The sequence below is a fragment of the Euleptes europaea genome, chromosome 3 (genome assembly GCF_029931775.1).
Source record: "Euleptes europaea isolate rEulEur1 chromosome 3, rEulEur1.hap1, whole genome shotgun sequence".
NCBI classification, from domain to species: Eukaryota; Metazoa; Chordata; class Lepidosauria; order Squamata; family Sphaerodactylidae; genus Euleptes; species Euleptes europaea.
Window position 1 is genome coordinate 43,309,313 of NC_079314.1, and position 23,232 is coordinate 43,332,544.

The 23,232-nt window shown below is 41.7% G+C and overlaps 1 protein-coding gene across 1 annotated transcript in view; it reads left to right on the top strand.

The window, feature by feature from the left end:
- Nucleotides 1–23,232, top strand: part of CACNA2D1 (calcium voltage-gated channel auxiliary subunit alpha2delta 1) — a 437,349-nt gene that overhangs the window by 386,039 nt on the left and 28,078 nt on the right. Inside the window, exons 20-30 of the mRNA XM_056846470.1 lie at nucleotides 3,435–3,506; nucleotides 5,004–5,075; nucleotides 8,416–8,477; nucleotides 9,947–10,023; nucleotides 13,600–13,660; nucleotides 14,291–14,388; nucleotides 17,154–17,235; nucleotides 17,578–17,640; nucleotides 19,064–19,167; nucleotides 21,106–21,183; nucleotides 21,838–21,905. Coding sequence (XP_056702448.1) covers nucleotides 3,435–3,506; nucleotides 5,004–5,075; nucleotides 8,416–8,477; nucleotides 9,947–10,023; nucleotides 13,600–13,660; nucleotides 14,291–14,388; nucleotides 17,154–17,235; nucleotides 17,578–17,640; nucleotides 19,064–19,167; nucleotides 21,106–21,183; nucleotides 21,838–21,905 — 837 coding nt within the window. The remainder of the gene's footprint in view (nucleotides 1–3,434; nucleotides 3,507–5,003; nucleotides 5,076–8,415; nucleotides 8,478–9,946; nucleotides 10,024–13,599; nucleotides 13,661–14,290; nucleotides 14,389–17,153; nucleotides 17,236–17,577; nucleotides 17,641–19,063; nucleotides 19,168–21,105; nucleotides 21,184–21,837; nucleotides 21,906–23,232) is intronic.

The window sequence follows — 23,232 nt, forward strand, 5'->3', positions numbered from 1 at the left end:
CGTGGTCTTGGAATTTTCTTTCCTGACGTTTCGCCAGCAACTGTGGCCGGCATCTTCAGAGTAGTAACACTGAAGGACAGTGTCTCTCAGTGTCAAGGGTGTAGGAAGAGTAATATATAGTCAGAAAGGGGTTGGGTTTGAGCTGAGTATTGTCCTGCAAAAGTATTGTCCTGTAAGTATCAAGATAATGTGCTAATGAGGGTATGGTATGTTAATATGGAACCATTGTATCCTGAAGTGATCTGTTAATGTGTGTAATCCAAAGCTAATCTGTATGGCTATTGTTGAATGTTGTCTTTGTCTGGAGGTTTTTCAGGGCAGGAAGCCAAGCCTTATTCATTCTTAAACTCTCCTCTTTTCTGTTAAAGTTGTGCTGATGTTTATGAATTTCAATGGCTTCTCTGTGCAATCTGACAAAATAGTTGGTAGAATTGTCCAGTCTTTCAGTGTCTTGGAATAAGACCCTGTGTCCTGTTTGTGTCAGTCCATGTTCAGCCACTGCTGATTTCTCAGGTTGGCCAAGTCTGCAGTATCTTTCATGTTCTTTTATCCTTGTTTGTATGCTGCGTTTTGTGGTCCCGATGTAAACTTCTCCACAGCTGCAAGGTATACGATATACTCCTGCAGAGGTGAGGGGGTCTCTTTTGTCTTTTGCTGATCGTAGCATTTGTTGTATTTTCTTGGTGGGTTTAAACACTGTTTGTAGGTTATGTTTTTTCAAAAGTTTCTCCATCCTATCAGTGACTCCTTTAATAAATGGCAAGAATACCTTTCCTATGGGAGACTGTTTTTCTTGAGTTTTCTGATTTTTGTTTGGTTTAATGGCCCTTCTGATTTCATTCTTGGAGTAGCCGTTTGCTAGCAGTGCGTGATTTAGATGATTAGTTTCTTCCTTGAGAAACTGTGGTTCACAGATCCGTCTTGCACGGTCCATTAATGTTTTGATTATTCCTCTTTTCTGTCGGGGGTGGTGGTTGGAGTTTGACAATCTGACAGACCGACAACTCTCACCTGAAGAAACTTCCATCTTAGCTAAGGGAGGAAACTTTGCAGTCACTCCCACCCAAATTCCAGTGGAAGACATCATTGCAAATGTAGAATCTGCCATTCGTAATCTACCTGAAGAAGATGCTGAGGAAATAAGAGGAGAGACAGCAAGAATTCTACGAAAAGCAAAGCCCCCTGCTAGCAATATAACACGCAAGGAGAGAAACGCCATCAAGACCCTCAATGCAGATCCAGAAATCATTATTCTACCAGCTGACAAAGGCAATGCCACAGTGATCATGAAAACAGAAGAATACAAAAAGAAGATTGAGGAACTTCTGGACCCTGCCACATACAAAAAACTAAAACGAGATCCAACTTGCAAAATTACCAGGAAAACTAGCATTCTGATCAAGAATTCCACTCTTCATCCCGACACACACAGAAAACTATGCAAGACTGAAGCACAACCACCACGATTATATGGACTACCTAAAATTCATAAGGATTCCGTTCCACTCCGACCCATCGTGAGTGCCATTGGTTCCCCAACATATGAATTAGCTAAATATTTGACCACCCTCCTACAGGACCACATTGGAAAAACCACTTCTTACATCAAAGATTCAACTCACTTCATCAACAAAATCAGTCCGTTAAGACTCAATCCAAAGGATATATTAATCAGTTTTGATGTTGTATCCCTCTTTACCAAGGTTCCAGTAAAAGACACAATCTCATTGATTAACCAGATTTTTCCAGAAGATATAACAGCCTTATTTCACCATTGTTTGACAACAAGTTATTTCCTATGGGATCAAGAATTTTATGAACAGATTGATGGAGTAGCTATGGGAAGTCCACTCAGTCCAGTAATAGCAAACTTTTACATGGAATATTTTGAAAAGACAGCATTAGAATCAGCACCTTACAAACCTACAGTCTGGTTCAGGTTCGTAGATGATACATTTACCATTTGGAGCCATGGTGAAGAAAAATTAATGGACTTTCTAAACCATCTTAATAATATCCATCCAAACATTCAGTTTACCATGGAAAAGGAAATTGAGGGTAAACTCCCATTTCTTGATACCCTTGTCATCCGTAAATCAAACCTTCAGTTAGGTCACAAGGTCTACCGGAAACCAACTCACACAGATCGCTACTTACACAAAAACTCCAACCACCACCCCCGACAGAAAAGAGGAATAATCAAAACATTAATGGACCGTGCAAGACGGATCTGTGAACCACAGTTTCTCAAGGAAGAAACTAATCATCTAAATCACGCACTGCTAGCAAACGGCTACTCCAAGAATGAAATCAGAAGGGCCATTAAACCAAACAAAAATCAGAAAACTCAAGAAAAACAGTCTCCCATAGGAAAGGTATTCTTGCCATTTATTAAAGGAGTCACTGATAGGATGGAGAAACTTTTGAAAAAACATAACCTACAAACAGTGTTTAAACCCACCAAGAAAATACAACAAATGCTACGATCAGCAAAAGACAAAAGAGACCCCCTCACCTCTGCAGGAGTATATCGTATACCTTGCAGCTGTGGAGAAGTTTACATCGGGACCACAAAACGCAGCATACAAACAAGGATAAAAGAACATGAAAGATACTGCAGACTTGGCCAACCTGAGAAATCAGCAGTGGCTGAACATGGACTGACACAAACAGGACACAGGGTCTTATTCCAAGACACTGAAAGACTGGACAATTCTACCAACTATTTTGTCAGATTGCACAGAGAAGCCATTGAAATTCATAAACATCAGCACAACTTTAACAGAAAAGAGGAGAGTTTAAGAATGAATAAGGCTTGGCTTCCTGCCCTGAAAAACCTCCAGACAAAGACAACATTCAACAATAGCCATACAGATTAGCTTTGGATTACACACATTAACAGATCACTTCAGGATACAATGGTTCCATATTAACATACCATACCCTCATTAGCACATTATCTTGATACTTACAGGACAATACTTTTGCAGGACAATACTCAGCTCAAACCCAACCCCTTTCTGACTATATATTACTCTTCCTACACCCTTGACACTGAGAGACACTGTCCTTCAGTGTTACTACTCTGAAGATGCCGGCCACAGTTGCTGGCGAAACGTCAGGAAAGAAAATTCCAAGACCACGGTTACACAGCCCGGATAACCTACAAGAACCAATGAACTCTGACCGTGAAAGCCTTCGACAATATTTTACCCCAATTATCTTTTTTTAAAGTTCGCTTTAACGGGAATGAGTATTGATGAGGAATTTAATCTAGTTGTAACAAATAAAAAAACGAGAGGTAAGTAATTGTTGTTTTATGACTCTAATTCATTTCGAATGACATGCAAACCCTTTTTTTGACAATTTAAACCTGAGTGAAACACAGCAAGAAATATATTTATTATTTGTTGGTATGACACCTTCTTCTTCAGAACCCAAAATCTCAGGAGCCAGTGACACTGGATTTTTTAGATGCGGAGCTAGAAAATGACATTAAAGTTCAGGTAAGCTTTACTGTACTTTCAACAGTCATCTGATATTATCAGTTGAATTGTTTGTTCTGAGGTACCCAAATCTCTAACCAAGGTTTGCTCTCTAAGGCAAGAATAGAATATTGTCCATTCCCTTTGCCACAGAGCACTTATGAGTGGGACAGGATGAAATGACACCATGCCAAGGGTTTCTCAAAGTGCTACCAAACAAATGACCCAAGTATATGCCATCTTAGATCATGGAGGTTGATTACAATTCAATAAAGCACAGTCATATCCTTGGCCAAGGATGTGATCATTCCCTAGTATTTCTCATATAAAATTATGGAAAGTGTCATCAAGTCACAGATGACTTTTGATGACCCCATAGGTTTTTTTCAAGCAAGAGAACTTAAGAGGTGATTTGTCATTGCCTGCCTTGTTGAAACCCTGGACTTCCTTGTCAGGGTTGACCCTGATTAGCTTCCATGATCTGATGAGATTGGGCTTGCCTGGGCCGTCCAGGTCAAGGCCTCATATAAAATACAGATCGTAAAATTGTCCTCTGTTCTAAAAGGTTCTCATGTTCTATGAAAACTCCCCACTCCAACAACTTTTTTTGGGACTGGAAAATTTAGTTTGAGAGTACAGAGTCTGAGATGAAGCCTTGAAATTAAGTCATTCTAGCCGTGCTCATATTACATGTGAGGATAAGCAGTTGAGCCCAGCCTTTACCCCTATGATTTGCAGTAAGTGACAGAAAGAAATAATTCTAACACTGCTACCAGGGGTCCTCTTACAAGAGAGATTAAGTGGGTTTAATTACTGGACAAAGTTTTGAACCATTGCCCTGCAGTGATTGATGACCTTTGGCTTTGGTAGTCCCCAACCTTCTTTTGGAGGCATGAGAAGAAGACTGACATTTGGGTTCTCCTTTATTGTCCAAAATGCGAGTCTGTGACTTTTTTTCTGACACCCAAGGACAAGGTAGACTGGTTACCATGGATATCAGGAATCCAAGATAAGAATCTATAGCAAAAATACTGCATATTTTTTTTTGGGGGGGGTCAACATGGAAAGGAGCAGTATGGATTTTAATAAGGAAGGGTTTTAACTAAGCATTGGTTAAGCTCAATGTAACTATTTTTCTTGTGCTCATAATTGGTAATTATATTATATAAGCATGCCTACCTGAGTGTGGAAGATTGAACAACCCCCCTGTCTAGCTTTGGGGTTGAGCATAAGAAAACTTACCTGGGTTTCTTTTGCACTGGGTCCTCGTTTCTGGTAGTACACATCTTTAGAAGGGCTATTGAGTCATGTCAGTAAGGGAACGTTCACTGATATTGTTGAAATGAATAATTGGTAGTGATGAGCTTTGCCTTGGTTGTAAAGTTTGGACAAATGTCTGAAATGTTTCTTTATTACTCATCGAGTCTATGAAATAATTCCTGGCCCTATTGAATACCAGTGAAGCTTATTGAATATATTGTGTCTACATCTTAAGTCTTGTAATTCTCTTGACTGCAGATTCGGAAAAAAATGATAGATAGCGAAAGCGGAGATAGGACCTTTCGAACTCTGATCAAGTCTCAAGATGAGGTAAGATCGGGAACATTTGCTCTCTGTGAAGACTGCAAAAGATGCTAATATTCACGCCTGAACAATTTGCCTATTATTGGTCACTGATTCACTTTTGTGCCTGTTGGAGGGTTTCATCGACTTGGTAGCTGAAACTTTAGTGGGACAGACCCTGCAGGCTGGGAGGATGGAGCTTTGGGGTTGTGTTATAGTTGGCAAGAGGAACATCACATATTAATTGTTGTCCCAGGAAGCAACTTCCCTTCTTCTGCCAACCTTTATCTCCCAAGGATTCCACAGTCAGTGGTTAGAAGGAGAATGGTTAGAAGGAGTCAGTGGTTAGAAGGAGAAATTTTTTTTTATGTCTGTGTGCCAGTTTTGGACCTGATGTTATTTCCTCCAAAACTGTGGATTCTGAGCTTTCGAGCAACACAGGAAACATCTATCCTCCCAATGGTGTCTGTGTATTTGTAGGAAGAGTGTAGGTTGGGGTGCCAACTCCAGGTTGGGGAATCAATGGAAATTGGGGGGGGGAGTTTGGGAAGGGGAGGTTGCTCAACAGGGATGTGATGCTTCCTCCTCAAAGCTGTTTCTGTTCCAAAATCAGAGCACTTGCATGCCCCAGAGAACCTGGGCAAAACTAATAAAACAGCCCTGCTAAAACTTAACCCCAAGGGTGTTTTTAACATATGCCTGTCTTATTCTAAAGGCACAAAATATCAACTTTACTATAGACAAAGTAGCACACCTATCATTACCAGCCAAATGAAAACCAGGTGAACAGCAAGGGAATATGTTCAATAAAGGCAATATATATTTTGCTCTTATAGACAAATACAAATAACAACTAAATACAAAAGGAAGTAAAATTTCAATTATGTCTCTGCCATAAGGACAAGAAAAAAAAGCTGACAAAATTGGGACTGTTAGAAAAATAAAATAACTGCAAAAGAGGGGAAAGAGGGCTGGAAATCCCCACTAAAGGGGGGGGGGAATAATGTCTCCTAGCATCTAGATTAATAACTTTTTAATTTGATCAGGTAAGCTTCTGTTTTAGCAGTTGTGTTCACTGCCATTGATAATTCAGGAAAAAATACCAGATATTTGGCACTGAGACATAATTGTTCCTGTCCATAAGAGACCATTTAACCTGCTGTCTAATTATCACCCCCATGAGTTTACTTTCAGTTCCTGGCAAATTATATGATGCTCATTTTAAATTAAGATTACGTCAATGGGTGAAAAAATTATGTGATTGATCCAGAACAAATTGGTTTTCAATTTTGGATGTGATACCAAAGACACCACCCTCTGAAGCTGCCGTTCTCTCAAGGGAACTGATCTCTGTAATCTGGAGATCAGCTGTAATTCTGGGAGAACTCTGGGCCCAACCTGGAAGTTGACTGTCCTAACTGTAGAGTATACATTTTCAGTGCCAGACCACATCATTCGCCCATATAAATCATATTCCATCAAGTCATTCCCCCCCCCCAAATAAAGCTCTGTTGCAATACAATTCTCAGGTATTTATACCTGTGGTTGTACCAAACTGTGTTTGGGAAAGATCATTAAAAAACAAAGTCCTAGCGATCAGAAGAAAACATACCTCTGTTTTGTAGCCAGAACTTAGTTAATTTTTACATTTGAACAGTCCATAGATAACAGTGCAATCCTAAGGGGAGGCTGCTACCAGAAGCTGCCAGCCTGAGCCGCTACCTCTCGCCTCCATCTAACCCCGCCCTTTCTCTCATGAGCCAGAGCAACTTGCAGATGTTATGGTGGTGTAGCTGTTAAGAGCGGTGGTTAGGAGTGGTGGATTCTAACCTGGAGAACCGGGTTTGATTCCCCACTCTACATGAGTGGCAGAGACTAATCTGGTGAACTGGGTTTGTTTCCCCACTCCTACACATGAAGCGTACTGGGTGACCTTGGGCTAGTCACTACTCTCTTATAGCTCTCTCAGCCCCACCTATCTCACAGGGTGTCTGTTGTGGGGAGGGAAGGTGATTGTAAGCCTGTTTGATTCTTCCTTAAGTGGTAGAGAAAGTCGGCATATAAACACCAACTCTTCTTCTTCTTCTTCTTCTTCTTCTTCTTCTTCTTCTTCTTCTTCTTCTTCTTCTTCTTCTTCTTCTTCTTCTGAAAAAGAAATAAACAAGTGACACCTGTGAGGATAGTCAACTTTTATAGGAAATTTAGGCCACTGATCTACTGATCTCCTATAACCAATTGAGACCTGTCCCAAGAGAGTTTCTGGAAGATGAGCAAAAGTTCCCCCTCCCAACCATTACAGCTGTAACCAGTGAATTAATTAGCAGGCCTCCTGGATACCCGTGGAATGGCCTTGACTTCATATGAGGTGGGCTAATGTCACCAAACTGCTGATATTCACTGAGCTGAGAACAGAAAAAAAATCTTGGAAATGGAATTTTACTCAAAGAAAACACATTCCCTTGACACAAGGACGGAAGCAAAATTAGTTTTGCTCCAGCTCTTGTGTGCAGGGTGAGGTGAAGGCAATGGAGATGAGGCTGGAGCAATACCAATGGTGGAAAAAGAGACAACTGGAAACCCCCAAATCCTCTGCCTGAGACCACTGTCTCACTTCCCCTCCTTACAGAGCCAGCTTTGTGGAAAGGCTTCTTATACATTGTAAACATAATGGTATTCCAGATTTAAATAGCCATTTTTAATAAATGTATGGCTATTTTTACTATTTTTTCTTTGCATAGAACAACTGAATTAATAAAAGGATTGGGGGAAAGGTAACAAGTGCCATGTGCATGAGGAACAAGCTACATGTTAGGAATGGCATTAGTTCACCGTGGGAGACTAGCCACTCCACTGTGAATTCCCAGTGGCAGTTCCATTTAGGAACTCCACAGGGACCCAATTCTGTTTGGGACTTCAGTATGAAAGGGATTCCCCCCACCATTGCTCAGGGAACTTGCAGCTGCAGTGTGGCATTAAGTCTCTGATGAACTCATGTAATTTGTAATGTGTAGTTTGGCCCTAGGTCTATGGCAGGAAAAACAAACTGGAGTTTGGGGGCAACGTCTGGAAAAGAATAGGATGAATTTCCACCTCATGAAGGTTGACCCCATGTTTCAGTAACTGGTTTTTGTCTGGGCTTGAAGAACTTAAATGACTATAACGCTTGTTATAAATTGCCAAATTTTCCTTTAACATCATTTCAATGGCAATATGCGTAATTGTATGTGTGTGTGTATATATATATATATATATATATATATATATATATATATATATAATTTTAATGTAATGAATTAGTTCCTGAGAGTTTTTATTTAGTTTTCTGGAAACACCTGAGAAAATGATAGTCTTGGTCTATGTCTTACAGCGTTACATTGACAAGGGAAGCAGAACCTATACGTGGACCGCTGTGAATGGGACCGATTACAGGTGATCATTTTGTTTTGGGTTGACCTGAATGGCAAAATGTGATTTCCTCAACCTGGTAAATTTCTATATTCTTTCTGATATGAGGCCTGCTAATAGTGATCTTCCTCTAATGCTGTTTAGGATAGTGACTAGAGACATGTAGATATGTTTGACAATCAGTAAGTTTCTGGTATAAGGTGGTTTTTTATGCTTCCATTATGTATTTTTACAGTGGTGTCTAGAAAGTGTATGTCTTCTGGGAATTGGTCCATGGTCAGGTTGATGGTGGGGTGAAAGTTTCTGAAGGCCTGGTGAAATTTCGCCAGTGCTTATTTCCCATGCGTCCAAATGACAAAAATGTCATCAGTACATCTCAGGTACGAGAAGGGTGTTAATGAATGGGAGCTGAGGAAGCTCTGCTCCAAGTCAGCCATGAAAATGTAGTCTTATTGTGGTGTCATGTGGGGGCCAATGGCTGAGCCATTAATCTGAAGGAATAAATCTTCACTAAATCTGAAGTAGTTGTGGGTAAGGACAAACTGGCAGAGCTTGGTACCAAGGTCGCCCATGGTGCTTTCAGAGATGATGTTCCTAATAGTTTGTAGTCCATCTTTGAGGGGGATGTTGGTGTACAGAGACTCATCATCCATGGTGGCCAAAATATTGTTTTCTAGAAGAATGTTAACAGATTGTACTTTTCTCAGGAGGTCTGTGGTGTCTCGGACATAACTGGGGGCTTTGATGGCATAGATTCTGAGAATAGCTTCTGTTTATCCAGATACCCTATAGTGCCCGTGCCTGTGACAATAGGATGTCCTGGGTTGCCATGTTTGTGTATTTTGTGCATTGTGCTAGCCGTTGATGCTAGCTATTGATCTACAGTTGTTTTTTTATCCCAATTGTATTCTCAAACCCATGGCAAGTGTGCTGAACAGTGGCAACACCAGACCAATTTTGCTCAGCACAAAGGGGTGGTTCTCTGAACAAAAGACTGAAATAAACTGCACAAGTTGGGTTGAGCTAGTAGCCTGTCCCCTTCAAAACAACTTGATGATTGGTGTAGCAGTACATGGAAAGTCAGCAGAAAACTATGGTACAGGAGTTTTCCACAAAATCATATGGTGGCAGCACATTTTGTAATGTTTCCAAGTTCTGTGCAACTCTTCATTTGTCATGAAACCCTCATTGTCCAACAGGCTATCCATAACAATGATGAGTGTCACATAAATGTCAAGATGGCATACCAAAGGGTTTCCTTTTCTGCATCCCATATAATAAATAATACTGTTGGAGTCAGGAGGAGGTTAGATGTGATCGTGCTGAAAGCAATAAAGAGATTCAGTGAAGGAATTAGCTGAAGAAACGTCTTGCATGAAACCATTTTTTTCCATAATATTATTACTTGTTTTCAGAGACATATCAAAGCTGACCTGGAGCCACAAAATTGAAATGTGGCTTTTGTCTCCATTCTTGTCTCATTTCTTTTCCAGTTTGGCCTTGGTGTTACCACCTTACAGCTTTTACTACATAAAAGCCACCATCGACGAGGCACTCATTCAGGCTAAGTGTAAGTAACTGTGAACGTTCTCCAGGTTCTGAACATCACAGTGCAGTACATAGAGGGTTTTTTTCCCCCCATGCAGCATTTCAAAAATCATAAAAACTTTCATCATTCACTAGTGTTACCATATGTGCCCCCGGCTCTGCAGCAATGATTCTAAGTGTGTGCAAGTGTGCGAGGTACAAAAATATTCTACAGGGATAGAATATGTTCTGCTACTTGTCTTGCACAAATAATCCTTTCTCTTTCCTAACTCCTTACTTCTAAAGTTACAGAATCATTGCTTGGCATATCCCCTGTCACTGTCTTTTTAAGGGTCTGGTAGCTAATGTTTGAAACAGCCCACCTGCAAGGTCTGAGTTGTGTGATCTGCAGTCCAGGAGAGCTGTTTTATTTCGTATGTTGTAGCTGCAAGGCTTTGTGTAACTACACAACTCAGTGTCTGGGGACACCCATTGCATAGGCCTTTTCCAGGAGCAGCACCAGCTATGTCTCACTTGACCTCTGGGCATCTCCACAGCGCCCTAAGCCTTGCCACCCTGGGCAGCTTCACTCCGCTTATCTCCTGGCGTCTCCTTGATGCCTCATTCTTTGCTGACCTGGCCAGCAGCACCTTTCACCCTGGCGGACGTCTCCATAACACCCCACTCTTTGTCGGCCTGGGCAGACCAGCCCACACTGGCCTTCTGGCATATCTCCGATGCTTACCTCCCAGCCAGAACCTACAACCAACTTTGTCACACCCCGCAGCATCCAGGCTCTTTCAAGCGCTGCAGCCCCAATTCACATGGGCCCGCCTCTCTAGACATCAGCATCCTCAATGACAAGGGGCAGAGAGGGCAAGGCGCTTCCTCCAAAGCTGACAGGGATGGGGTGTCAGAGGTTTGCCAACACCCTGCAATCAAGGCAGAGCAGGAAGGTGGGAGCAACTCACAAGAAGCCTCATTGGGCCCCAGAGGGGTATCTACCACAGAGAGAGGTAGAATCCGGGAACCCTGAGAGTAAGGGCAGGCAGCAAGGTAGGGCATGATGGAATTGGACGAGGGTTGTGGAAGCCCCCACCTCCAGGGGAGGAGGATTATGGGAGAGGTAGATCCATTGATCAAAGTGGTAAGGGGGTGGAGCAACCTCCCTTTAAATGAGGATCTGAGCCAACACTGAGGAAGAGACGAGCTAGGGAGGTTCGATGGTGCAGAGAACCCAGCAGCCAGGGGACAGAGCTGAGTGGCTTTGCTACTCCCACCCATTCTGAGGCTGCTGAAGGTCAAAGAAGGTCCAGCCAGAGCCAGAGTGGAAGGTCTGCAAAGGGACACACCTGGGATATGCCTCACAGTAGTAGACACCTCTTCTCCCCTCTGGCTCAAAAGGAAGAATTAGGATTAGGTTTGGACTGTAGCTGAGCTTGGAACATTGCACAATGTATGTGATATGAATGGATAACTCCAGTGTCTAGCCTGGAATCAAGATCTGGAAATTCTAAAGGTGGCCTTTCCAGTGTAAAGGAATGGCACTGAACATTTCCAGCTATTACATTTCAATGCTTAACACTTCAAGTTTTGCTATATTTACCCATATCTCAGCTCTGCTTAGTTCATTAGAGGAGAATTTAGCTATTGGAGTAAATAATGGGTTGCCATAAGTGTCTCCAAGATGAAGAAGGGTGTGAGGGGAGAGGAGGGACAGGAAGGACTCAACCGAGGGAAGTAGCTGATGGGGAGCTTAACCCTTTCCCTGCCTGCCACGTTTCCTCTGCAACCTCGCTGCTGACCGCTTTTCTACACTTTCTCAGGTGCTCAGTCAGCTGGGAATAAGTGACCAATAGGAGAGGTTGCAGTGGAGAAAGGGAAGGTTAGGTTAAACTGGCTCCTTCCACCTCTCCCTTGATAATGCCTCTCCTCCCTAGCTGCATACACTTTGACAGCAGATGCAGAGTGAAGATTCCCATGTTTGCTGTTGAATTTCTAGGTTCTACTCGGACATATGTTAAAAGGTATATATTAGGGCAGGCCCGCACAATTTGTAGCCCAGGCTGGCATGGAAGACCTATTGACCTCTGGAAGGCATGCCTGTGTTTGGCTTTGCAGGTGAAAGACGTACATGCTTGCATTAGGGCTTCAAGTCTAACTTTTACTTAGCAGTCCCCTGTCGTATTGGTACTTGCCATCTTCTGTATGCTTTCCTTCTTCCCTCATATGTGTCCTCAACGTGTTACCTTGCTCAAGTGAGCAGTGCAATGCACAGTGTAGCAGCTGCATCCTGTGCATGAGCAGGCCCTGTGTTGCTCCCTGCCCTTAATGAGTTCCCGAGCTGCTTAGTAGGGATGCTGTGCCTCTGTGTTACAAGAGGCACACTATATTGCATGATTGATCCCTTAACATTCTGAACTCAGGCTCATCCTGTAAAATATGAGTAAGAGGATAAATGCTTATAGGCTGAACTAGTAGGTGGACCCCTCCTTGAGTCAAATACCTCCTTGTACACAGATCCTTGAAATAGCCGCAGTATATACAAGGTACATGAAAGAAACAATTGACAAATCCTGTGCTCAAGTCTTCAAGATGTTTGTCTTTTCTCCAGAGAACAGCTGCACAGAAAATGAACATCTGAGCTCTTTCTTATGCCACAATATTTTTATTCAAGGGGCTGGTTGAATAAAATATTGGTTTGTGAGTGACCCCTTTTGCTTTACCCTGTTTTTTCTGTTTTCCTGCTCTCTCTTTCTGATGGATTATCACAGTCCCAAAGGGCAAGTATATTCTTGTTGCTCAATTTCCTTCTGTCGTTGATATTTTCCTCTTATATTTCCATTCCTCCTGGATACTTTCCTTTGTATCCTTCATCTCAGGGTTCCCCCACCCCCACCCATGGAAATTGGGTATTATAAAGACAGAGAAGGAAAAACATGTATATATCATGGTGTACTTTCTCTCCCCCACGCCTCCCCAAATCTGCTTTTCAGTTTATTGTTGGTCTCCTCCTTGTTCGTTTGACCTCATCAACCCAGGCCATTCACAAAGAAGCTCTGATTATCTTTTATCCCAGAAATCTGTGTTTTAAACAACCCTGAAATGAACTGATGCTAAGTAAAATTTTAAAACAAAGATTAAATTTTACAAGCATTTTTGTTTTCAGTTTGGAGTTCGAATTTTCAGTTCCCACATGGTCATACTTAGGCAATCAACTCTGTGCCAGCTGTAACTTTCCCCAGATACTATGTTTTTCCACATCATACGAAAGCTAATGCACTCATTTAATGCAGAAGTAACATTGATTAGCCAAGGGAAAACACTCTTTACGCCAAACATATGCGTTGACATATCTATGTGAGATTATTGGCATAACATCACATCACTATAATGCCTGCATAATTGTATGCTTTGTGCCACTAATGCTCTTGGTGTGCCCCACCTAAATTACTTAGGTGTTGGCATGTCCTAGAAATGGACTTCAACATTATTATTATGTTAAATTTCATGTGTCTGATTGTGGAGTTCATTCAATTTATTTGATTTTTAAAAATATGTAAATCAAGGCAGCTCTGTGTTAATTTAACCTTTCTCATCTTGCATTTTATCCTTGTAGTTACTGAAACTCTGAAGCTAGATCGTTATGATGAGTTTGGCTACACGTTTTTAGCACCAAGGTTGGTTATTTTTCCTGTATTGTAAGTCTGAGGCCCAAACTTTAAATAAAACTCAATCAGCACCGTAATGATTAAAAAAACTGGGGATAGTTTGTCAGATTAAACTATATTTAGGATGCTTTTAAAGCTTTACACACACAGTAATCAGGATTTATTTGAGGATGACTTCCCAGTATGAGCTTTAATCTTTGGTGGGCTGTGTTCTATGTGCCTTCCATGGCTAGGGTTGCCAACCTCCAGGTGGTTAGTTGGAAAGGAAACAATACTCAACTCTATATGCAAAAATATCAAAAGTGTATTACAATACGGTGAATATGACAGTGGAGTGCAAACGAAAGCTTATAAACAACCTAAACAAAAATAAACATAAACTTAAGACACGAAGTTCATCAACTGAGTCCAAATGACTTCTAGAGGATATAAAATCTCATTTATAGTCCATTTCCCATCTTTACCTACCTTCAACAAGGAGGTAAAAAAGTAAAAAACAACAACAGTAGAAGGCTCCTGTGCTAGAGAAATATAGTCAGGATATATTCAAAATTCTAATACATTAGTAGAAGGAAAATGTTCTAAAGTGTTTTAAAAGCAATTCTAACACAATTGTGGGGTGTGTGTTTTTCTCCTCAGAGATTACTGTACTCCTGTAAAAATAACTGACAACAATACTGAATTTCTTGTAAATTTCAATGAATTTATTGATCGGCATACCCCCAAAAGTCCTTCATGTAAGTATTGTCTTTCTGTTGCATGAAACCGTTTGTAGAAAGTGTTAATGAGAAGTGGTAGTGCAGACGTTTTCAATGTAGTGGTTCTGCTTTATATAATGATAGATCTTATTTATACAGGCAAGGTCACTTTTTTGTCACAAATCAATTAAGCAAACATATTTTCTGCTTAGTAGTCTTAGGGTCTGGATGGCCCAGGCTAGCCTGATCTTGTCAGATCTCAGAAGCTAAGCAGGGTCAGCCCTGGTTAGTATTTGGATGGGAGACCACCAAGGAATACCAGGGTTGCTGTGCAGAGGAAGGCACTGGCAAATCACCTCTGTTAGTCTCTTGCCATGAAAACCCCAAAAAGGGGTCGCCAGAGGTCAGCTGCGACTTGACGGCACTTTACACACACACAGTCTTAGGGTAAATCCTCTTACTGTGTCTTTAGTACAGTCATCACACTCTAACTTGCTTGATTGGAAACGTCACATGCCATGTAGCAATAACTTTCCATATTGCTGTTGTATCTTGTAAAATCACTTATGGTGGCCATTTATGCAAACTGAGGTGAAAAGCCAGAACTGTAACTTCTGCAGAGAACGTACTAAAATGTCAGTTAGTATAAATTTTGCGGCTAGAATCAAGTAAGATTATGAACAAGTCACTGAACATATACATCTACAAGTTCTTCAAGAAGTTGAGTGCGAATTTATTGGTCTCACAAAAATTCCAATGAATCTCTAGAGTAGATAATTCCCTAGGAATAGCAAACAACTTAAAATATGACTCATGATTGAATACAAAAAGGAATGCTATCACAGGTTCTAATGCCCCTATTAATAATAGCCCAGAAAGTCAAATTATCATTGGATTTTACAGCCAGGATTAGGTGTCCCCATTTCCTACTCAAGTTCTCTTTCATCTTATGCTTTATTAGATCTCTATAGTATCCATTGAAGGCCAAAGATTCCCCAAAAACAGATGTAATGCTATTACTCTTAAGCTCCCTACATTTTCGCTATAGCTCTTTTTGATGAATCTGCACTCTTTATCAAACCATGTATCTTGATTCTTGAGGGCCAGAGGCTTTACAGAGCCAGAGGCACCATCAGGCATGGTTTTAGTATACAGAGGCTTAAAAAGAAATAATAGCCTATGGAAGGTAATAAAGGAACTCTTGGCTACATTGGACCTGAGTAATGATCTCTTCAAGGATAATATTTCTAGGGAAATCATAATAATCTCAGACTAAGCGAACAATGTTTTTATTCCAATGAATCTGACAGTGGGAGTTTGTTTCTGAGATATACAAACTTGCCTTATAACACGGGGTCAAACATATTCATATATAAAACAATAGGGAACTGGTCACTACCTAAAAATGGTGAGACTCCTAAAGAACTAACCAATGAGCTAAGACCAGGGGAACCAATGTAGTAGTGGCTCCTTTAAAATCCAAGGAAGTAGAATCTCCATTTGGGTCAAATCTCTGGTGACCATTCAGGATTACTAAATTTGTTTGCGTAACAAGAGTGGCCAGCCGCAGACCATAGCATTTATTACTACATCTTTCAATGATTGTCAGAACCACCAACAGCTGAGAAAGTTTTCATTATTAGGAACAGTTTTTGAATTAATTAGTCATCATCAGGTCCTATTCTCACATTAAAATCACCTGCTAATAAGAATGAGCTATTTGGAAAGTTACTTTTAATTTCATCATACTTTTTGCCCAACAAGAACCAATGTCCCTTCAGTTCACAAGAAGTTGTGGATGGCATATAAACTGTAAATAAAATTACAGAGTGGGTCCCCAATTTTTTGATTACTAAAACAAAATCCTGCACCATAATCATTTCAGAGTTGTAGTTAGCCAGTGCTGTGGAAATCTGCTCTTGCTTTCGTAGAACACAAAAGGACTGCATTAAATTAGAATCCACCTTGAACACATGAAGCTGCCTTATACTGAATCAGACCCTTGGTCCATCAAAGTCAGTATTGTCTACTCAGACTGGCAGCGGCTCTCCAGGGTCTCAGGCAGAGGTCTTTCATATCACCTACTTGCCTAGTCCCTTTAACTGGAGATGCCGGGGATTGAACCTGGGGCCTTCTGCATGCCAAGCAGATGCTCTACCCCTAAGCCACAGCCCCACCTTATCTAATGGATCATAATTTTGTAGGTTTGAGAGTACAGACAGGCTCTTTAAAATAGTAGTTAGTTCCTTATTATTCACCACTGTATTCTTGTTCATCTCCTCACAAAACTATGTGATTTGTCATTGCAATTGGTCACCTTTCTGGAAGATTGGGATATGGGCAATGTAACATTTTTAGAAAGACAGGAAGTTATCAGCTTGTAAGTCCAGTGTCTGAATGAACAAATAAGTCTGAAGCAGTAATGAAAACACACTTATGTAGAAGAAGAGGCCTTGCTGAGCAATGACCACCATGGCTTCTGCAGAAGGGGGGTGCTAGGGAAGAGAAAAGATTAACAGAGTTAAAGATCATGCATCTGTACTAAAACCAATTTCATTATGCTTGAATGGGCAATATGGTGTAGTGGTTAAACTGATAGCCTGGATGGGGGAATTTAGGTTAAAGTTAGGGCTGTGCATATCGGGTTTATCAACCAAAAATAACCCCCCAAAGGCTTTTTCAGCTTCTTTTGGGTTTAATTTTAGCCAAATATTAAAACTTGGAATCAAGCCTAAGCCAGATAGTCCCCATAGGTATTCAGCTTTTTTCGGCTTTCCCGAAGATTTGCTTATCTCCTTTTATAGGTAATGATATGGTTATGAGAGTTTTACTGGATGCCGGATTTACAAGTGAACTTGTTCAGGATCACTGGAGTAAGCAGGACCCGTGAGTAGTCTTTTCTTTTCAAAACAGTATAAGTTCATTAACTGGATTTCTAACCAGTTAATGTAACTATTATGGGTTGGACCTAAAGAAATGTGAGCAGATCCACTTAGGGAACAGATCTTTCCTGATTCTGCCTATTTTCTGCATGGGAATTTCAAAAGAGTCTGTGCCTTTTACAAAGCTATGCCTAAGTCTGAGCAGACCCATGGCAACATTATGGGATGCTGATTCTCTTGTTTGAACAGAAGTTTCTTGTGCTTACAAAAGGACACATTTGGATACTGCCTTTTATAAACTGAATTGGCAATAACTTGGATCCAAATGGTTGTGTTTTTTCCATAGTGAAGGAATTACAGCAAGGTTTGTAGTGACTGATGGAGGGATCACCAGAGTGTATCCACGAAGGTAAGGGTCCATTTTTTCCTAAGCAATACAACAACAGACATGTAGATACACTTGATTGGCATAAGTGCGCCTAGGATTGTGGCCATCATTCTTTCAAGTCTCTGTTAAAGTTTATACTTGGCAAAGGAATACTGAAGTTATGGTCTTGAGATGGGCAGCACAATGCTAAGGGGAGTGGGTAGTTGCACCAGGGATGGCGCAGCCGTGCCACCTCCTGAACACTTTCCCAACACCCGTGAAACTGCTGTATGCAGTTCTATGGGCTGCGCTACCATTTTTGCTGGTGTAAATTCATGCTGGCAAAAGGGGCTGTTTCTGGTAAAAGAGCTCAGGGAGCTAACATGTCAGCCCCACCCCCAGGAATGCCCCCTTTGGTGCTGGCACGAGCCCCTGCGCCGGAGGTGCACTGCCACCACAGCTGCACCAGCACCCATGCGTGGTGCTGCTACACTGCTCCCCAGCATATGTGGCCCGGCACTGGTGTAAATGCCAATTTCAACAGTGCAAGTGGCATTTACACCAGTGCCAAGGTCATGCTGCCTACTAAGACCTTTGCCCCCCCCCCCTTAGGATTGTACTGAGAACAGGAATAGACAAGTCACCAAAATATAATGTTCTGACTCATAAAAGGAAAGGTGACAATTGCCAGAAGATAGCGGTACCCCACCTTAGATGTATTTGGTGTCAAAAATAAGGGGCAGTGGCCTATTTGCATATTATGATGCAGGAATTCACATAAATTCTAATTGTACATTTTTCAAATTTTTAAAAATGCAATTAATGTTTAAGAATAAATGTAGAAAGAGAATGTGTACTAAGTCTTCCTTATGTAGTATGGTCTGGATTCAAAGAATAACTTCAAGAATTGGGGAATTTTTGAATTGGGGTGGGTGCGAGAAGCAGCTCCCAATGGCATACCACAAATGGCTCTTGAAAATACCTTCTGTTTCAAAAGTGGTTTGCTCTGTAGTATTAGGGATGAGCAAGTTGGGGCTGCTTTTCAAAGAGCATAAGCCACACGTTGTAAGCATGTGGGATTAGTTGTGTCCATTTTGGGCTGTCAGCCTATAGCCAAACTAACATTTGTTCAACATTCAGAATCTAAACGAACATGTTTACATATTATGACAAGAGAGGGAATTTCTTCTGTCAAAGAACATAGGATCTCCCTATTGACTTGTTGCATTGTACCTACATGGAAAGGTGCCTAGGAGGAATGGGAGATGGAATGCATGGGTCTTCGGTCATAATCTCCACCCTTAATAGCCAGATGTTGTCTGAACAAGTTGTCTTATTTAGCATAGGCTTGTTCAGGGACCCATATGACAGAAAAAAATTGAACTTTCACAGTTGTAATAGCTGTTTCTTTAAAAGACACATGAAGATTAAGGTGAAAAAATAGACATTCTTTTTTCATGTTCAGCGCAGGCTACTATTGGACAGAAAATCCTGAAACGTATGAGGATAGCTTCTACAAGAGGAGCTTAGATAACGAAAATTATGTCTTCACAGCGCCATTCTTCAACAGTAAGTTGCTGGACATGCAAAAGGATGGTTTATGGACAATGTTGAACAAAACGTCTTGCTCACTTGAAAGAAGTTAAAGCAGTGCACAGTCCAGCTCTTTTTCAGAGCACGAGGCGGGTGGAAATTGTGCTAAGGAAATCCCACTTAGAGAAGTGCTGGAAACAGGAATGCAGTTGGTGTGTGTGTTACATGGGAGAGCGGATTGGCAAAACAAATGCCAGACATCAAGATACTTTAAAGGGGCATGTGGAAATATGACAGTAATTTTCAAGACTATAATCCTTGCTTGACCTTTACTGTTTTCTGTTGCAGTAATACTATATGCTTTGGCATGTATCCTACCACTTCACTAACCAAAGTTTGAAGCCTTCCTCCATTCTAAGCAGCCTTCCTCCGACTTCATTTCTCCAACAGAAGGACCAACTTAGACTGGAGGAAGACTCCTTAGGCGGGATTGTTAGGCTTAGTAACTGGTACACGAGGACATAGATAAGGTGCAATCTGTTTTACACACCTGTGGAATTTCAAAAGAGTCTGGAACATGATGGAATAATTGCTTCAAGGAAACTATATGTAAAGTAATTGTTTGAGTCTTTTTCTGGCAAGTCTTACCAATGTTGCAAAATATCTGTGCCTGAGGAAATAATGCCAAAGGATGTGTGGGAAGTTGCAATTAGCAGAGTGGAACTTAATGCTGACTTTCATGGGTTAGGGTATTCTCCAGTGCTAAAGTTTACTTCAAAAGCTTCTTCCTGGCAAGGACTTATATTCTGCCTCACAAGCTGACATATGTATAAATGTGTCCTGTCCCAAGATGCCAGGACTGGGAGATTTACGAATCCCTAACCTTGAGGCAATGTACACATGTGAGTATTGGTTACCTCGATAGGGTGGGAAATTATTTATACTGAAAACTGGAGCACTTTGAACATTTGAAGCTGTATGAATAGTGTCTGGAAATCAAAAGTGGAAGAACGGCACACTATGAGCTCATTGGTCCCATTCTGGAAAAGACCAGAGATCTCCTAAACCCAGTCTGGGGACAAATTTGAATAAGGAGAATTTTGAAAGCAGCTCTAGTTTTCCAATACTTCTGAAAGATACTCAGACCTAGATTTTGATAGGTTTTCACAGCTGTGAGGCATATACCAAAATATCCATCATCTTCCCTTAATAATGGAGAACAAGAAGAAGTGGAAGAGATTGGGACCCACTCCTGGCCTTAGGCTAGAAGTAGCAGTTGAACTGCTTTCTAATTGGGCACCATGCGCTTGGTCCGTGAACAAAGACCCCCTATGCCAGGATGAGTGACAGGAACCATGACTGAAACTGTACTACTAACTGCAGTGCAAACTTCCTACCCTGGAAGACCCAAGTTTAAGTTCCTTTGTTACAAATATGGATAGAGGGGGTTCAGTATGCCATCCCCCACCCTCGAGACTCTCACTATCGTACTCTGTAACTCTACATAAAATGCCAGGTATTCATGCCCACTTTGTATGTGAGAATTGGGTATTGTCCAAGGAAGATACCAGTTTAAGTTAACACATACCAACATTTACAAAAGTCCTTGAGCCTTTTCCTTTGCAGGGTTTAGTATATGCAGAGTTAACCTCTGGTTAATCAGTGGGGAAATCAAAAGTTAACTCCCATTACTGCCATTAAGCATTTATTTAGCGCTCCATAAATGTACCCCGTAATTTCCTTTTACAAAGCAATGTCAACAAAGAAAGCATACTTAAGTTAACGAGCTTTTCACATGTTATGTCTTTAGGTGCCTGATTTCACCTAAGGAGTTTTTAAATGGTAATCAATCATATTGATCAAATATTGTTTGACTTTCATCAATGGTAAAGTCAGTTTGAGAATCAAACCATGTACCATAAGATTGTTTTATGATTATCTATTAAACTCTGCTGTCTTTCTTCTAACTCTCAGGAAGTAGTGAAGAAGATGGCATTATGGTAAGCAAAGCTGTGAAAATAACTGTCGGTGGAAAACTTCTGAAGCCTGCAGGTAGGAAGTAGTAAGACTGACTTTCTCCCAAGAAATGGGGTTAGTTGCTGAGCACAGCAGAGTCCACCGTTGTTAAGCCTAGCTCGTTGCCTAGCTTTGTTTTATAGCAGCACTCCTCAACATAGTGCCCCCACTGATTTATTGCTCTGTGCCTGCTTGATTCTTGACTTTTGGGGATAAAATCAAGGGTCTTGAATGGAACAGGGGAAAAACAACAGTAACAGATAACTTTGGGTCACATCATGCCAGCTGTGACTAGCTGACCTTGTCCTGGGTGGAAGCATCATGGCTATGCACCCTTGGCTTGGCCATAGGTACAATGCCACTTAGCAACCATTTTGTGATTCACCTTTTTTCTTAGGGCAGCTATTTGGGGTAGCACCCATTACCCTTTCCCAAAAGTCCAGAAGTGCCCACAGGCTCAGAAACTTTGAGGAGCCCTGTTTTACTGCATACTTTCTCTTTGGCCATGTTAAAGTTCTCACAGATTTAAGTTTCTTTTGGGTGGAGGGGAGGGCACATTAGTTTGGGGGGGGGGAACTACATTTTTGTAGACCAGCAACTATGTCAAAAGAATGTGTTCTATTATTAAATGCCTGGAAGTGTTGTATGTTTACATTTTACTCTCCTTGTGCTTTGTATTTTTCCTGTTAGTTGTTGGAGTAAAAATCAGCATAACCAACTGGATGGAAAACTTCACCAGAACCACAACTAAAAACGATGTAAGGAACTGATCTGCTGTCTTTTCAGTATCCATGGGAATGTCTGGAATTCTTAAAGTTGTGGGTTACATCCTGCTAATCATTTCATGAATGGTGGCATCTTTCTTTGATGCACAGTGCTTTCTGCTGACACAAGAGACTCTTCCACTAGCAGATCTACCATTTGTAGGGTGATGTTCCCTGGTATCCAGGAGTTCCCTGGTATCCAGAATTGACTTTCCTGCTCTGACTCTGTAGCTCAGTAGCTAGCTGGAATTATTAATTCAACCATCCATCAAACAGAAATTTGAGGATTTATTCCAACCATTTCTGGGAGCATGATTTGTACCAATAGATACAACAGTGCTAAAAACCAAGCATAAGCAGAGAGAGCATATCAAGCTTGCCAAGGATTTTCCCTGGCCTAGGCAGCTTTATGCACACATGGATTGCTCCAGGAAGAAAAAATTTCCAAGCCAAATATGGCCAATAAGTCTCAATTGCCTGCTCCAGGTATCACCTGTTAAATTTCTTTTTAACTACATCATGTACCGTATTTTTCGCTCCATAAGACGCACCTGACCATAAGACGCACCAAGTTTTTAGAGGAAGGAAAACAAGAAAAAATATTCTTCCGAATAAAGACCCCCATCCGGTTTCCAGGGAGTTCCTAGAAGCCGGGCGGGGGTCGGCAGTGCAGAACAGTTCCCCCCCCCCACTTCCCGGTCCGAGGCTCAGCTGTTGGGCGGGGACCCGCCCGGCTTCTAGGGACTCCCTGGAAGCCGGGCGGGGGCGGGGGGTCTTGAAAGGCCCCAGGTTCAATCTCCAGCATCTCCAGTTAAAGAGCCCGGGCAGGTAGGTGATGTGAAAGACCCCCTGCCTGAGACCCTGGAGAGCTGCTGCCGGTCTGAGTAGACAATACTGAATTGGATGGACCGAGGGGGGGGGGTCTGATTCATTAGAAAGCAGCTTCATGTGTTCATGTGTATTTTGGAGGGGGCTGTGAGCTCAGTGGTGGAGCCTCTGCTCAGCATGCAGGAGGTCCCAGGTTCAATCCCCAGCGGCATCTCCAGTTAAAGGGACCGGGCAGGTAGGTGATGGGAAAGACCCTTTCTGCCTGAGACCCTGGAGAGCCATGGGGAGGGGGCTGTGAGCTCAGTGGTGGAGCCTCTGCTGGGCATGCAGGAGATCCCAGGTTCAATCCCCAGTGGCATCTCCAGTTAAAGGGACTAGGCAAGTAGGTGATGTGAAAGACCCCTGCCTGAGACCCTGGAGAGCCGCTGCCGGTCTGAGTAGACAGTACTGACTTTGATGGACCGAGGGGGGGTCTGATTCATTAGAAAGCAGC